This window comes from Bufo gargarizans, chromosome 7, assembly GCF_014858855.1.
Source record: "Bufo gargarizans isolate SCDJY-AF-19 chromosome 7, ASM1485885v1, whole genome shotgun sequence".
Classification (NCBI taxonomy): domain Eukaryota; kingdom Metazoa; phylum Chordata; class Amphibia; order Anura; family Bufonidae; genus Bufo; species Bufo gargarizans.
The window spans coordinates 173,881,023-173,898,604 of NC_058086.1; the positions used below are offsets into that span (position 1 = coordinate 173,881,023).

At 45.5% G+C, this 17,582-nt stretch overlaps 2 protein-coding genes across 2 annotated transcripts in view; one reads left to right on the top strand and one right to left on the bottom strand.

Annotated features, from left to right (window-relative positions):
* LOC122943660 (putative ferric-chelate reductase 1) overlaps positions 1-5,509 on the bottom strand; it is a 30,646-nt gene extending 25,137 nt beyond the window's left edge. The window contains exons 1-2 of the mRNA XM_044301570.1: positions 5,412-5,509; positions 477-672 (exon numbers count right to left, since the gene is read on the bottom strand). Coding sequence (XP_044157505.1) covers positions 477-672 — 196 coding nt within the window. The 5' untranslated portion in view covers positions 5,412-5,509. The remainder of the gene's footprint in view (positions 1-476; positions 673-5,411) is intronic.
* An 8,841-nt stretch (positions 5,510-14,350) lies between these two features.
* On the top strand, positions 14,351-17,300 carry LOC122944038 (DNA damage-regulated autophagy modulator protein 1-like). Its single transcript, XM_044302238.1, has 7 exons — positions 14,351-14,644; positions 15,244-15,311; positions 15,504-15,646; positions 15,862-16,033; positions 16,400-16,455; positions 16,615-16,701; positions 16,806-17,300. Exons 1-7 carry the CDS (start codon positions 14,526-14,528, stop codon positions 16,884-16,886), a joined length of 726 nt encoding a protein of 241 aa, XP_044158173.1. The 5' UTR covers positions 14,351-14,525; the 3' UTR covers positions 16,887-17,300.
* Positions 17,301-17,582: the final 282 nt, after the last annotated feature.

The window sequence follows — 17,582 nt, forward strand, 5'->3', positions numbered from 1 at the left end:
GCTGTCTCCTCTCCTGACATGTCTGTTTCAGTCACTACTTGCATGCCCCATGTGATAACTGTGCTGTTGCATCTATTCTTATTACTCTATGTTGTACAATTCCTTTATTATTCCTGCTGAAAATGCATACATGAATTTCCAGCAGTCTGCAGTAAAGGTACAGATGGGTGTTGGTTCCTGCACAGTCTGACACCATCCAATCATTGTGGCCATTGTCAGACTGTGCAGGAACACCCCCCCCCCCCCCCCCCCTGTTCTGTGGTTGATACTATATACACACACACACACACACTGGTATTTTACACTGTTGCATGGTACTAGCATAGTAATTATTTGCAAGATTGCACCAGTATGGACTGTACCAAGCAAATAACTAAATTTTTAGGCTTTTGTAGAAAAATAAGTCATTTTTATGTGGTTGTAAAGGGAATACAGTTTCTTGAGCCCAACACTGTCAATGTATTGATAACTTTTACCTTTAATCCGATCTCCCGGATTGAACACAGTCTTATCCACAGTGATGTTATGAAGGACTTCGGATCGAGGGTGATGTCCGTGCTTTGGCATCATGGAGCTGCAGGCTACGCTGACTCTCCCATCTGGGTAGCTGGCGACAGGCGAAAAGCTGCAAGCGAGCAGCCAGAGAACCAATAGTGGAGACACCAGAGCCATCTAGAAAGTGAAGCAGAAGAAAGCCGCATGTTATATTACAGGATATCACCAGCAGATCAAAGCACGTATTTTGGAGCTTCTTTGTCTTTTACTGATATTTTTACCATGAAAAATATTATAATGCAATGAATAGGGCACGTCAAATGAACTAATACTGCAATATGCATGCAGTAAAAATAGTGGTTTTTATGTACAGTATATTATCCTTCTGGTCCACCTTCTGCATTCATGCTCGGGAGCTTCCCCGCTCCGGGGTCCGGACACCTTTCATTCATTCCTAGTTTTAAATTCATAGAAATAGCGATACTGTATCTCCTAGACAGTGGAGAAGAATATTATCGGGGCAGTGCATCCTGTATGTATGTTTGGGGCCTTTTTTTATGCAGGGGAGGAAGAGGTTAACAACAGCTAATAGCAATGCACCCTGGGAGATGCAGGTGCTGTCCACCCACAGAAAGGGATACAAGTTCTCCAGTTAGGGTATGTTCACACTAGCGTTTTTGTTTTGCGGCATTGAGTTCCGTCCTAGGGGCTCAATGTCAGAAAAAAAAAAACTGATCAGTTTTATCCTAATGCATTCTGAATGGAGAGCAATGCGTTCAGGATGCATCATTTCAGTCCCTCTTACGTTTTTTTGGACTGAGAAAATACTGCAGCATGCTGCAGTTCTCTCTCCGGCCAAAAATACTGATCTCACTTGCCGGAATGCCGAATCCGGCATTAATTTACATTGAAGTGTATTAGTGGCGGATCCATCATATAGCGCAGACCTTTAAAAAAATGCAAAAATAAATAAATACCGGATCCGTTTTTCAGGATGACACCGGAGAGACGGATCCCGTATTTCAATGCATTGTCAGACGGATCCGCATCAGGATCCGTCTGACAAATGCCCTCCGTTTGCATCCGGATTGCCGGAGTTCCAGCAACGGAACAGCCTGCCGGAATCCTCTGCCGCAAGTGGGACAGTACCCTTATGCGAGTAAAAAAATAAAAACTGTTTTAAATTTGTTGGATAATAACCCTTTAAAAAGGAGCTGTAACCAGGTCTATTCTAGTAACTACTTGCCTTCCCCGTGTAATAACTATCCTGGAGCCTTTAGGCCCCTTTCAGACGAGCGAGTTCTTTAACATGGGCGACAACAGCTCAGAAGGAGCGCCAATCCACCATATAGCTATTCAAACAGAGCTTTTGTTGTCTGCAAAACACGGATCCACAAAAAATACAGGCGACGTCCATATTGCATCCATTTTTCTTTATTTTTTGCGGATCCACTGTAACAATGCCTGCATTGTATTAATGTCTGCAAAACAGACAAGAATAGGACATCTATCTTTTTTGTGGAACAGCCATGCGGACACGGAAACAGAATGCATATGGAGTCATTTCTTTTTTTTTTGCTGATCCATTGAACTGAATGGTTCTGCATACGGGCCACACCAAAAAAAAAAAAATAACGAACTGACACAGGAAAAAAAAAAAAGTTTGTGTGCATGAGCCTCTGGATAGGTCATCAGTATCTGATCGGTGGGAGTACGACACCTGAGACCCCCGCCGGTCAGCTGCTTGAGAAGGCACCGGTACTCGCAGCCTTCAGCTCACTAAGCACAGCGTACATTGTATAGCGGCTGTGCTTGGTATCGCACTCAGACCCATTCACTTCAATGGGGCTGAATTGCGCCTAAGCCAGGTGACCGATATGTGATGTGACGTGGTCTGGGAAAAGCTAGAGACGGTCGTGGCATTACTGTGAGCGTCGGCTGATCAGATCCTGGTGACCTATCCAGAGAACACGGAGGTTACCACTTTGAACCGAACCCGAGTTCGGCAAAAGGTTTTTTAGGCCGGGTTCACACATAAGCGTACCCGATAAGCGCTGTTTACAAGTGTGCTTATCGAGCGTTTACATACGTGCAGGGAAACAAGCAAACGCCCATTGTCGCGCGTTCCCGCTAGGTCTATGTGCGGGAACGCGCGACAATACCCCCCAAAGAAGCTCCTGTACTTCTTGGGGCATAGGGCATTTTACAGCGCGTTCGTACGCGCTGTAAAACGCTCAGGTGTGAACCCAGCCTTACAGTAGAAATACATTTTTGAAGTTATTACCCGAAGTCTCATGAGATTTCGCGAAGTAATAACTTTGGCTCATCTGAGCCAATACATTCTAACACTGTACGGAGCACTCACTCCGTACAGTATTCTAAGTTTTATGCGAATCGACTGCAGATGTTTCATCCAAAGTGGATTTGCTCGTCCCTAGTCCAGACCAAATCCGCCCCAAAAATTGCATGTGTTACTTGCAGATTTTGATGCAGATTTACCCCAGACCTCACTACTTGTGTTGCAAAAGGGTGAAATCTGCCCTGAAATCCACAAAAACCATTGACATGCTGCGGTCCACACCTTAGGTCAATTTTCGCAAGGAAAATTTCTTCTGCACCAGGTAGATAAAATTTGAAAAATCTCATCCACTTACCTGGTACTGCATTACGCTGCGGGTTTTCTGAGCGGAATATCTGCACGTAATATGCACCGTGCGCTCACAGCCTAAAGCCATGTCCTGACTGATACATGAAATGCTCATATCAGAGGGGCTGCATGGGTGACAACCGGGATATGTCTGGGTTCAGCTCTGAAACCGGACAACCCTTTGAAGAGTGAATTTGTCAAAAAATGAGTCATTTTTACTCTTCTCCAGGGGAGGCGTAGTTCTGTTCACGTGCAATTTGTGGGGCTGTGCGACAATTTTATTTAATTTGTCACATTGTCTGGTAGACGTGCGCCTTTTCACAAGCATAAAACGTGTCGATAGTTGCAACTTTTGATTTAATATGTGACTTTTGGCTGCACTTTTGCGCCTAATTCGCGAGCCAACCAACCAGCAGTCTAATTGTACAAGATCCACCTGAGCCCTGACGAATACAGACGCACCTCACCTAACTTACCACGTAAGGGTTCCGTGCCTGTAAATTCCTCGCAAATTGAGGTCTGCAATGCACGGGCACCGACTACGGGGCAGCCGCATGCGGATCGCAAACCCATTCACTTGAATGGGGTCCGTGATCCGTCCATTCCGCAAAAAGATAGAACAAATTCTATCTACTTACGGAACAGAACACGTAGTGCTTCCATTTCGTACCTCCGGATTTGCGGACCCATTCAAGTGAATGGGTCTGCATCCGTGAGGCGGAATGCACGCAGCTGGTGACCCGCGTATTGCGGAACCGCCGTATACGGTCCGCAGCACGGGCACGGAGCCCTTACGTTCGTGTGCAAGAGGCCCAAGGCATTTTTACGATCTTCCAGAATGACAACAATCGTTGAGAAAACTCGTCTATGGCCAGAATACGGCATTGTGATCTACTCAGGACCCATCAGAGATCTTTCAATAGATCCCGATCTGGTCGCCTGCCTAGGTGTTAGGGCAGAGACTCACGTGACGGAAAATCCAGTGCACACAAAAAAAAACGCACGGTTTTTGCTGCTCCATAGAGAAGAGTAAAATCCACAATCGAAATCCTTTTCCACAACCTTTTTACGCCGTTCTTAGTTCCCCCTGCGGTTGCCGTTAGACTTGTCTAAGTTAGGCCTCTTGCACACGAACGCTGTGCATCTGTTCCGTGCATTGGGGACCGCAATTTGCGGTCCCCAATGCACGAGCATCGCCCGTGCAGCGGCCGGATCGAGACCCATTCAACTTGAATGGGTCTGTGATCCGTCTGCATCTAAAAAAAATAAAAAATAGAACGCGTTCTATTTTTTTGCGGTGTGGAGGAACGGACAGAAACACCACGGAAGCACTCCGTAGTGCTTCCGTGGGGTTCGGATCTGTGCTTGCGTACCTACCGCATCTCCGTCAAGCAATACGGCCACACAACATTCGTGTGCAAGAAGCCTTATGAGGAGGTGTGCATCTCGTCATTAATTAGGCCCAAGTGTGGTGGTCCTTACGCCTGGAGTGAAAAAAAAAAACTCCAAGTGTAAATGTTGATAAATTTGCCGGGGCTGCAGTCCTGGCCGCGACACACCCAACTGGCGGACATGATCTAGTGTTGAGCGAACTGGTTTTTTAAGTTCTGCGTCCAAAGTTTGTGTTATCGAAGAATCCAGTTATGGACTCCAAATTCCGTTATGGTCCGTGGTAGCAGAATCCATAAGGGGACTCTTCGATAACCCGAACTTTGGATGCAGAACTTAAAAAAAAAAAACAAGTTTGCTCAACACTAACATGATCTAAAACAGTCTGTGCGACTAAATATTGTCAGACGGCTAGTTAAAAAAAAAGGGGGGGGGGGGACGACTTGCAACTATTTTAACTAAAACAGTCCCTTAGGAAATGCAACACCAGCAGGTTTCACAAAATTTCTGCAACTGTGAATAAGCTGCCTATATGAATGGGGTTGTTTCTGCAGCAGCAGCAGCAGCAGCAGCAGCCTATATGAATGGGGTTGTTTCTGCAGCAGCTGCCTATATGAATGGGGTTGTTTCTGCAGCAGGTGCCTAGATTTCTTCAAGCCCCGTTCAGATTGGACAGTGCAGATATTCCCTCCTCAGCACGTGCAGAGCTCCTTCTGCTCCATCTTCAGTCACCTCCTTGTCACACAAGACACAATAGCAGTCACAGACAAGGACGTGAGCGCCGCCTACACCCCGGAGCATTGCTCCAGCTCTACCGGTCACAGGTGGGCAGAGCGGGCACAGCAGAGCCCCGGGGCCCCCGCTCCGTTCTCTCACTCACCTTGTACCGGAGGGGCCCTCACTGCAGCCACAGCCGGACACCGACCTCCGTCCTCACCGCTGGCGTCACTTACACTGGAGCTACAATGGGGTGGTGCTAGACAAGAGGGGCGTGCCCAGAACTTCCCTCCCCGCTCATTGGCTGCAGGGCGGGTCCTAGCAATGAATGGGGAGGTAATAACTCTGCTGGCTGCACGGCTTTCCTCATTCAGCTTCGCCTGATAGTTAGTAACAACACGCAGGGATCACTTCAGAGCTGCAGAAACAGCGGAGGATCACTCCGGACATGGTGGGAGTGGTAGTCTCACAGTGGAGCCCCGGCTTTCCCAAGTAACCGCTCAGCTCTTGTGCATTAGAACAATTACTCCCAGCATTCGGTGGCCAGAACACCGGACCTCGCCCCAAACCGGGGGAAATGGGGGGAGGAGAGGGAAGCACTTTGTGAGGGGAAGGTGAGCTGGGGGCAGCCGGGGGCTTCTCTCCCCCTCAGTCTGCCAGAGGGAGCCATGTCTGCGGCTCTAGTGACGGGTGAGAGAAGCCTCAGTCAGTGCTGCTGCAAGGGTGGACATCCCTGTGTCCGTGCAGGCGCCGGACGGAGGACAGGGAGCCAGAAAACCGGACGTCTCGCCACCCTGTGTTTCACGGATCCAGGACTGGTGCAAGGATTTTTGCCACCCTAGGCAAAAGCTTATTTTGCCGCCCCCTAGACTCCACCTATTGACCATGCCCTTTGACCCGCCCACGCGTGTCATCCACGGATCCCCACGCGTGTCATCCACGGATCCCCACGCGTGTCATCCACGGATCCCCACGCGTGTCATCCACGGATCCCCACGCGTGTCATCCACGGATCCCCACGCGTGTCATCCACGGATCCCCACGCGTGTCATCCACGGATCCCCACGCGTGTCATCCACGGATCCCCACGCGTGTCATCCACGGATCCCCACGCGTGTCATCCACGGATCCCCACTCTGGCAGTGCGCCTGTGCGAGATTACACAGAGGCAAGTGAAGTAAATAAATTAGCCAGGAGGCGGTGCCGGCGTCTCCAGCAAGAGTGTGCTCTACGCGGTGGCGTATCTTGCTTATGGGTGGCGCCGGCCCTGCCTGTCAGTGGGCACTATAAAGCAGTAGTGGGGAGGGGCAGTGGAGGCAAGTTGGGGGGGCTGTGACGGGGAGGGGGCCCCATGGATCAGTTTCGCACCGATTGTGTGTGTACGCCACTGGGATACTATATACCACCAGACTATTGGTGATGGGGATACTATATACTACCATACTACTGGAGACTATCTGCTGTAGGGCATTGTGGGGTTTTGTTTTCTCTTCTTAGGTAAAAAGAAGGCGCCCACTAAGATGGAGAGGACACCATTGAAAGATTTCTCTGGGTTCAGATTCCGCCACCGCACTTTGGTCTTTCAAATAGTGAGAGAGTTGAGCATCGTGATACCCGACCCCCTTTCCTGCCTATCCCGATATTCACTTTATACCCGAACATCTTCTTGAGCTACTTACAGCACCCCACAAGAGTTTGGGACATGATCTGGGTATGGAGTCAAAAATTGTTGCATTTAGTTATAACCCCAGAGTTATCTAGTACTCTCACAATACCCCTGAAGTATATGAAGATTTTCAAGAAAATTGGTTCAAAATGTAACACACTTCATTTATGTACTGAAAAATGTCATGGTGCCATATTCAACAATAAAACCTTATATAATAAATAAATAAGACAAACCTCAATATGGATGAAAAGGCCGCGGTCTTTATTAAATTCTTGGGGGTTACATAACTCAACCATTTTCAAACCAATATAAAATTCATATTGAATAAATATTAAAATCCGTTACTGAAATAATTTAAGTCCACCCAGAATTCTGAGCGACTAAGCCCCCCCCCCCCCCCCCCCCCAAAATAAAACAAAGACCTCGACAAAATTGCAGGGAGGGAGGGTGGGACAAGCTTCTTCTTGGCTCTTGACGCGTCGACTGCTCTTCACAGGTAAAATGCCTCCATAAATAGCCGAAATTCCCGCCACAGCTCCCTGCTAACCAATCCAGCATCGAGATAAAAATAGCAACTAGCCCAGCAACCGGACAGCAACAGATTTCACCAATAGAAACGCTGACCCATAAGGTAATTGACCAATCCTGAAGCTGTCCAGTATCTAACCGGCTCACTTAACCTGAGGAAAATCATAAGAAAAAGAAACAAGGGGGGTGTAGAAACACCACAAAAAAACATGTTTTAATGGCACCATGAGGTGCAAAGCCCATTCAGGCCATGCCCCTATCATTCTGCACTTTGTGTGCCTCCATTGTTTTTTCAATGCAATAATTAAGGGCTCTTTCACACCTGCGTTCTTGTCTTCCGGCATACAGTTCCGTCGTCGGGGTTCTATGCCGGAAGAATCCTGATCAGGATTATCCTAATGCATTCTGAATGGAGAGAAATCCGTTCAGGATGCATCAGGATGTCTTCAGTTCCGGACCGGAACGTTTTTTGGGCCGGAGAAAATACTGCAGCATGCTGCGCTTTTTGCTCCGGCCAAAAATCTTGAACACTTGCCGCAAGGCCAGATCCGGAATTAAGCTAAACGTCGTTTGGGCGCATTACCGGATCCGACGTTCAGCTTTTTCTGAATGGTTACCATGGCTGCCGGGACGCTAAAGTCCTGTCTACCATGGTAAAGTGTAGTGGGGAGCAGCACACCCACAGTCCGCGCGGCCCCCAGGGCACCCCACGTGCATGGATCACGCGATCCATGCGCATGGGGCGCCCCGACGCCATCCCGGGAGCCGCACGGGCGGCAAGCATACTGCTCCCCCGCTCCCCACCACTACCATGGCAACCAGGACTTTAATAGTGTCCTCGCTGCCATAGTAACACTGAACGCATTTTGAAGACTGATCAGTCTTCAAATGCTTTCAGTTCACTTGCGGTGTTACGGATCCGGCGGGCACCTCCGGCAACGGAATTGCACGCCGGATCCCAACAACGCAAGTGTGAAAGAGGCCTAAAGAGGATGTCTCACTTCAGTAAGAGGCATTTATCATGTAGAGAAAGTCAATACAAGACACTTACTAATGTATTGTGATTGTCCATATTCATTTCTTTGTTGGCTGTATTCATTTTTCTATCACATTATACACTGCTCGTTTCCATGGTTACAGACCACCCTGCAATCCACCAGTGGTGGTCGTGCTTGCACAATATAGGAAAAAGCACCAGCCTATGTGCGCTCCCATGGTCCCGGCCACCATAGAGGCTGATGCTTTTTCCTATAGTGTGCAAACACGACCACCACTGATGGATTGCAGGGTGGTCTGTAACCATGGAAACGAGCCGTGTATAATGTGATAGAAAAATGAATCCAGCCAGCAGAGGAAGCAATATTGATAATAACAATACATTAGTAAGTGTCTTGTATTAACTTTCTCCACATGATAAATGCCACTTACTGAAGTGAGACAGACCCTTTAATAAAAAGAGACTGAAAAAAAAAAAGAAAAGAAAGGATTCTCTGGGGCTGCAAGGAGAAAAAGCAGGAGGAATAATGTGACTCCTGGCTCCAAGGCTCAGTGACAGACTCAGAAGTGACCTCCATGTCACCCTCATGAAAGGTGTTATCCCCATCTTGGACATTGGGGCATATCTCTAAGATATGCCCCCAATGTCTGATAGGTGCGGGTCCCGCCTCTTAATGATGCACCTATACTTTTTGGAGCCCACAAAGTACAGAATTGTATACTGCGCAGGCACTTCCTGCGCATGAGCAGCCGCCCTCTATTCACTTACATAGAGTTTACGAAAAAAATTGCCGAGCCAGCACTCGCCTATTTTCGGCACACCCATAAAAATGAATGGAGGGCGGCTGCTCAAGCGCAGTGCGCCCTCCTGTACTTCGCAGGCTCCGTTCTAAGTATAGGTGCAGGTCCAAGAGGTGGGACCCGTTCCTACCAGACATTGAGGGCATATCCTGGCGATGGGAATAACCCTTTAACACCTCAACACAAAATGATGTTCTGCTGGTTCTGTACAGGCATTTGTGTCTGACTCCATTGGTCGTTTGTGCACCCCTAAAAACCTGTTTGTCCCACAGGCAGAATTACTGCAAGTATAAAGCTGAAAAATACCTAGACGGTCAGAAAGTAGTAACTATGCTGTTACTGGGGTACTCAGAAATATCAATGAACACCTTTAATAAATGAGTACTAAGAATCCCATATCATTTTAAAATTTATATAGTCTTTATTAGAAAATCAGAATGAACATGATTACATCACTTATAACAATATTTTGTAAAAGTTGTACCAAGCCATAAAAGTGAAGCTAACTAATAGCTACAGAGCCGATTTATATAAAGTGACTATTCTCATGGAAAGGGATCATCTAGGTCTAAACACTGCACAATGGTGGACTCAATTGGGAATTGTATCTGGGGTGCACTAGAAACTATTGACTAGAAGCAAACACCCGTCTAACTGTATGAAAGAGACCGACACCTGGGCAGTGGACAAAATGCTGATGGGTGGAACTGAAATCTGAAGCTACTAACCGTAAGATGAAATGTGGAACCAGTCAAGAGGGGTCAAGGAATAGGGCTCTGGATCTCCCCGACGTACGTTTCGCCGTTCTGCGTCCTCAGGAGGAGTAAATTAATGGGGCTAAATGACCAGTTTATATTGATATATGTTGTCCAATGAAATGGGGCGTTTGGGATCACATGTGTCGACTACGACGAGATGGGCGACGCTGGCGCATGGCGCGTCACTTCCGGCCGCTGCTGTAACTACTTCCGCCCGTCTCCCGAGTCCGGCGGCGGCAAGGGCAGCCACGCGTCGCGTACGGCACGGGCTGACGTCACCGGCGTCTGATCTCCTTGGAGACAGAGGGAAGTCCGCTGGCCGCAGGACCGTCATGCGCACTGTGCCGATCTCGTCTACTGCTATGCATGCCTAGGTTAGTAACTAGTACGGTTGTATGGGGCATGCTGGAGGAGCAATGCTGTAGCCTGCTCTTCCTGAATTGAATGGAAGCCATTCGGCAGCAGGAAAGGTAAAATACAGAGTGCGCTCAGCGCGTGTGGAACCTGCATTACCTGAACTTAATGGAGGCCAGATGGACACCCGAGTAGGTAGCATTTAGTGTAGGTCCCTGTCCTAAAGAGATCGCCTTGTCATGGACAGGTACAAGTAATTTTGAACAAAATGAATTTGCCAAGAATCACACATTTACAGTTGAAACCAGAAGTTGACATACACTATATAAAAAGACACACATGCATGTTTTTCTCAATATCTGACATGAAATGAGAATAAACCTTTCCTGTTTTTGGTCAATTAGGATTACCATAATTATTATTTGCCAAATGCCAGAATAATGAGAGAGAGAATGTTTTAAGGCATTTTTATTACTTTCTGCAATTTCAAAAGGTTTACATACACTAAGATTACTATGCCTTTAAACAATTCTGGACTGCCCATATGATGATGCCATGTGTTTGGAAGCTTCTGTTAGGTTTGTTGGCAACATCTGAGTTAATTAGAGACACACCTGTGGATGCTTTCAAGTGCACACCTGAAACACACAGCTTCTTTGTGTAGCATCATGGGAAAGTCTAAAGAAATCAGCCAAGATATCAGGAAGAGAATTGTGGACTTGCACAAGTCTGGCTCAACTTTGGGTGCCATTTCAAGATACCTGAAGGCACCTCGTTCATCTGTACAAACAATTATATGGAAGTACAAACAAGATGGGAATGTCCAGCCATCATGCCGCTCAGGAAGGAGACGGGTTCTGTGTCCCAGAGATGAATGTGCTTTGGACCACCATGTGCATATCAACCCAAGAACAAAAACAAAAGACCTTGTGAAGATGATGGCGGAAGCTGGTAAGATTGTGTCAGTAACCACAGTGAAACAAGTACTGTATCAATATGGGCTGAAAGGCCACTCTGCCAGGAAGAAGCCATTACTCCAAAAGAAACATAAAAAAGCTAGATTAAGTTTTGCAAACGCACACAGGAACAAAGACCTACATTTTTGGAGCCATGTCCTGTGGTCTGTTGAAACTAAAATTGAACTTTTTGGCCATAATGACCATCGTTACGTTTGGATGAAAAAGGGAGAAGCTTGGAAGCCTGAGAACACCATCCCAACTGTGAAACACGGGGGCGGCAGCATCATGTTGTGGGGTTGTTTTGCTGCAGGAGGGACTGGTGCACTTTACAAAATAGATGGCATCATGAGGAAAGAAGATTATGTGGAAATACTGAAGCAACATCTCAGGACATCAGCCAGGAAGTTAAAGCTTGGTCGGAAATGGGTCTTCCAAATGGACAATGACCACAAGCATACTGCCAAACTGGTTACAAAGTGGCTTAAGGATAACAAAGACAATGTTTTGGAGTGGCCATCACAAAGCCCTGATCTCAATCCTATTGAAAATTTATGGGCAAAGCTAAAAAGGCAGGTGCGAGCAAGGCGACCAACAAACATGGCTCAGTTACACCAGTTTTGTCAGGAGTAATGGGCCCAAATTCCAACCAACTATTGTGAGAAGCTTGTGGAAGGATATCCAAAACGTTTGACCCAAGTCATACAGTTTAAAGGCAATGGTACCAAAGAGTAATGAAATGTATGTAAACTTGACTTTGCAGAAAGTAATAAAAAATGCCTTAAAACATTCTCGCTCTCATTATTCTGGCATTTGGCACCAATAATAATAATTATAATAATCCTAATTGACCAAAAACAGGAAAGGTTTATTCTGATTTCAACACTAGTACATTTTCTATAGTGAGTATGGCACTATTGTATTTACTGTATTATTTGTGTTTGCAGAGTGCTGTTGCATTATGTTTGTTTTTGCTTTTTGTGCTTTCAGCCATGGAGACGTGTAACCTGCGCATTTAGATGTGCTGACTAACCCCCATTTTTTTTCTTGACAGGCATTTCCTTGCCTGCTGCCCACTGATTAACTGATCCAGGCTGTCTGCAAGCCCTCCACCCAACTTCCTCCCAGGAATATGCAGTAAAATGGCTCACTGTGTCAAATTTCCAGGGTGATGGACCTGGATCCACTCCCCTGATTAGTTCAAGTCTACTTTTGGTTGAGGAACAGTAAAACCTACACGTGCGAGCTACTCAGAGCTAGGCCCAAGTTCAGAGAACCAAGGAAGAAACTTAGCTACCAGAATATTCCAGTGAGAAGGAGATTAGAAGCTCTGAAACCCACAAGGCTGTGCATTGAACTGGAATTTAAGTTTTAGCTCCTTCCTCAGTGGCCATAATTAAGTTCTGGATTTCCTCCTTTGTAACATGTTTGAAACTCGTTAAAACAATATAAGATACACTGCTATAACCCTTAAATCCTACAAGGTGTATTATACTAATGGAACATCCATATTGGGACTATATCTAATACCTTTTTTGACAGCACATTATATCTAAGATCTATCATCAAGGCAAGAGATTGATACATTGTCCTACAATTAGTAGGGGATAACAATAAGTACACGTTTTTTATGTTTTTCATTTTTTTTAATTATTTTTTATTGTCTTTTATTTATTCAGAAAGGGCCCTTCTGGTACCATTTATAATTGTTATATTGTATAATAAAATATTTTAACTATATAATTGGTTGATACTAATAGTCCAGGTGGAGGTGTGTCTATTAATCAATTTATCCATAGTGTAGGAAGGGTGAGCCTCTGAATTATTTTACAAGTATTCAGGAAGATGTCAGTGTCCTCAAAAAATATATATTACAATTGTATATATTCCAGTATATTTACATGCACATCTTAGACATATTGGCCTATTCTACTGTTGATATAAAAAGTCTATGATGAAACATAAAATTAGTATAAGACTATGGGACCTTCTGCAGTAGATTCAGATGGGGGAGACCCGGGGGTTGCACTTGTCCATCTGTAATGTTCTTAACATCTGTGTCCTCCAGCAATCTGTATCTGTATGTGTATATAGAGCTAGGCTATGGCTGGACCCCCTGTATGGAGATGAGCCCCAAGGAGGTCTTCATTGTTTTGCACAACAATCCACGGTTCTCCAATTTGTCCTCAATTCCCTTTGTAATCAATCAAAAAAAGGAAAATTTCACATTTGCCATTTCATTACCAAATAACGTCAAAATCACTCTGTAGCCGAAGATCATGGGTGTATCTCCAGTGTGGGCTCATTGGGACAGCACTACCCATATGCCATATCTGAACATCATAGATGGGGACTTCTGCTCAAGACCCCTTCTACTAGACAAATCAGAGCGTCCCTGTAACTCTGACTGACCTGTCTTGTCAATGGATTACATTAACATTACTGCAAAGTATATGACTAGGAAACCATATACTCTGCTGCGTCCACCGCTGCAAAAGTATTACAGGGCAACTAGTGTGAGACAACTACCTTAAATGGATACTCCATATAATTTTGGAATCGCATTATCAATAATTGACCAAAAACGTCTATAAAACTCAATTTTTAAGTTTACAAGCAGGAATAATTTGGATAGGAGCGCAGAGCAGTGAGAGGTGATATCTTCCCTCCTGAAACGGTCAGCAGAATAGAGACACCTTTCATGGCCCCTTCATTCCCTACACATTGTAGGCAGAGGGGCTCACATGGGTGCAGGGTCCATACCCAGTTTTACTCATTCTGTTGTGATATGGTACACATGTATAAAAGTAGAATTTCTTCTCTATTCAGTAGACTTGAAAAGCCAGTAACATCTCAGCAGCATAGGCATAAATTTCGAAAATACGGAGGACCAATCAGATCGAGGCATGTATGGAGGTTGAAGCACCAATCACATCGCAGAAGCTACTGAGGACCAATCAGATTCAAGTATATAAGATGATGTCACAATGAAGGGAGAACCAATGAAATGAAATAAACTAGCGAGGACCAATAAGATTGCGGAAGGTGTGATGATGTCATAGAAGCTAGTGACATCACCGAGTTCTGAGCCTTAGAAAACCACTGCCTGACATTATCTTAGCCAGATTTTCTCTAGATATAGAGAGAGACAGATCGGCTTGTGCTTTTGCTTAGCAAATCCTTGCTTTCGCTTAGCGAATAATTGACTTTGCGCCATGGAGATCCGGGGTTTGGCATTCTTGCTTTTCCTCTGGGTCATATGGACGCTATCGGGCCTCTGTGCCCTGATTGCCTTGACTGTCATCCCAGGCCATGTAAAATATCCTTACATCAGGTAAGAGGGGACGGGGCGGGATTCCTCTGTAGTATCATTACTGTTATTACCGTATTATCAGTTTATTCCTGGAAAGTTATTACATTATTATTAGTGGATTATTAATAAGCGCCAGCTAATAATTGTTAGTATAGAAAACATCACATTTGGGGGTGGGGGAATCTATGAAGACTGAGGTTTCATGCCCCGGCCCTCATCTAATCTGCACTGGAGTGAGATGCACTTTTTTTTTAAATTGCACCAAATATTTCAGGTGGAAATTTGCCAGTTTGCAGAGGCCCGCCCCCTCCTGCTAAACCCACCTAAACCACACCCACTTTTTGGAAATGGCTTAAGAGTGCAAAAAGCTACTTTTTGTAGAAAATGTATCTTTCTTAATCATTTTTTAGAGTTGCAATCTCACTGGTTGCTATGAGCAACGGCTCCATAATATCTTCCCCATTGTTGTTTGTCTTCTATTTGTGTCTGGACATTAGATCATATTATGGAGGATGATTACAATGGAAGGAAATAAAGGCTCCTCTGCTATTAGAAGACATAACACAATCCTGCTGCCGTTTGTGTCCTAATAACACCCAATATTTTGCTTTCTTTCTCAGTGACACGGGACGAGCATTCCCCGAATCGGTGGTCTTTACAGTGGTCTTCTTAATATCTGCCATTTTTGGTAAGTGGATTTAGAGAGACAACATCATGAGGAGATCAGCGGCTCCAGCCTCAGTGATGACGTTTTCTCCCTAAGCACTATTCACTGCTGAGCGGCGGCCATCACTGGAGATTATAATCATCACTGAGTCCTGGAGGTTATCACAAGTGTCTATGGACGTTCCCGGCTGATCCCATGTATTGTCTATTTCAGGAGCTGGCAACGCTTCCATCATGTACCGGTTCATGATCATCCGGTCTGAACAATCAGAGAGGCGACATATCATCTGCCAGAGAATCCTCTATGTCGTTGCATGGATGGGCTGCATTGGGACCATTGTGACCGCCATAGTTTCGGTAAGTTTATATACAGATGTCTCAGGACTAGTAATACAGAGGGGACATTGCTTGAAGTCAAGAGATGTGTATAAATACAATGACGCGCCATAGTGACTATTCTTATGTATTACTGCCCCTGTATAATTACACCACCTGCGGCCTCTGCTGTTCTGTATTCTCAGATCTTCATGACGTCCATATTGATGACATTTATTCCTCTGCTTTTGTTCTAGATGAGGATGAGTCCTACAGTCCACAGGATCGGCGCAGGACCGGCATTTGTCTTTTGTGCCGTTTACAACCTAGGTCAAGCTGTATGCCTGTACAAGAAATCCTTCAGCAGTCGCCGCCTATGCCACATTAGATTGGCATCAACCTTTGTGCCCATTGTGGCCCTGCTGACCTGTATCCTCTTATAGCTGACTGGTACAGTGCCATGTTGTGTGCTGGATACACTTACACATACGTACTTACCATCATTGCTGCCGTTAGTAAATTTGGGTCAAGCTACCCGCCCCCTTAAATTGTCAGGTCACGCTCACTCATTGGTGGAGTTAACTAAGCCCCACTCATTTTCGGCCCAGGACAACCCAAATTTACAGAGAGATTGTCTCTGAAAATTTGGAAACATTTTGGCAAATTTGGGACTGTTGGCAACTAAGATTATTCGCTTCCTCTGACCCCATTGTAGCACAGATCAGACATCACAGTATAGGAAACACTATAATAATAGAATTAATTCTGTTACTTGTCCTTAACACGTCCTTCCAGTTTCTGTGTGTATGACCATCGGCTTCTTCCAGCTATGTACTGGCCGATGTGAAGAGGTGAGTTCATGCAACTTTTCACCGTCTTGTATAATCTACATCTTTCCTGTGTAACAGTAATATAAAAGCTCCTATCTCACCTCCATCTTCCCATCTCACTCCATATAGAGTCCCTGGTGAGTACCGCCAGGCACTAATCCTCTATTTTGTCTTCTGCAGATCTACACCAGGACAGGCATGGTGGCCGAGTGGACTGGATTCCTTGGCCTGATAATACACCAACTAACGAACTATACAGATTTCCAGGTGAGTAGATGCCGTGTGAAGGTCTAATGTGCTCCAGAAACATTTCAGAGAAGTAATATATTATATAGAGCTGTTTTATAATTAACGGTCTTCTTTTTTCTCAGCGTTTGTCTTTAACGTTGTCCCGAGAAGGTGTCTCCATTGGCCTGAGAGAAAAGACCCAGGACCCTGAAAACCCCCAATAAGATTCAAGGGGTGGAGCGCCAAGACAACTGAAACCATCATGAGATTGCTGGACATGAATTTTCTGTATCAAGAGGCAGATTCCAGGCTTGGTCTCTGTCCTCAATACTGGATGTGACATTTTACCGGACTTTCCTAATACCGGATTTGACATTTACCGGATTTTCTGGATTCAACATCTAGCAGAATTTCCAAATACTGGATGTGACAATTACCCGGACTTTCCATAGCTACCTCATCTCAAATGATGGCTTTTACCCCCTTGCCCAGGGGAAGGGCAGTCCTTCAGCCATGGTTCCCTGGAGGTTTCCCCCACTAGGGGGTTTTTCCTCTCCTGAGTGTTGAAGGATGAGTTGGGGGTTCACCATCATCAGGGCCATTTCAAAACCACTGGCCTATTAATAAATGAGTCAATACATGAGGTAGCTAACAATGTGTCCGAGCCTCTTTATTGTAGGAAATGTATTGGAACTAATGGTACCCATAAAAGAGCGGGGAACATCATTGGGGTGATCAGACCAAGCTCTGGAAGGTGGTATTTAGAGATGAGCGAATTCCCGCTTATGAAATTCGTTTGTGATTCGTTTACTGGTAAAAGCAGAATTGCGTTATAGATTCAGTTACCACGGACCATAATGCAATTCTATGACGGTATGCCTTTAGAGGCATTCCTTTATTCATTCCGTCATAATAGAAGT

Coding starts and splice junctions, on each gene's coding strand:
- LOC122944038 (XM_044302238.1), top strand. CDS start 14,526: ATGGAGATCCGGGGTTTGGCATTCTTGCTTTTCCTCTGGGTCATATGG. Junction 15,647..15,861: donor TTGTGACCGCCATAGTTTCG/GTAAGTTTATAT, acceptor CTTTTGTTCTAG/ATGAGGATGAGTCCTACAGT. Junction 16,456..16,614: donor GTACTGGCCGATGTGAAGAG/GTGAGTTCATGC, acceptor TGTCTTCTGCAG/ATCTACACCAGGACAGGCAT.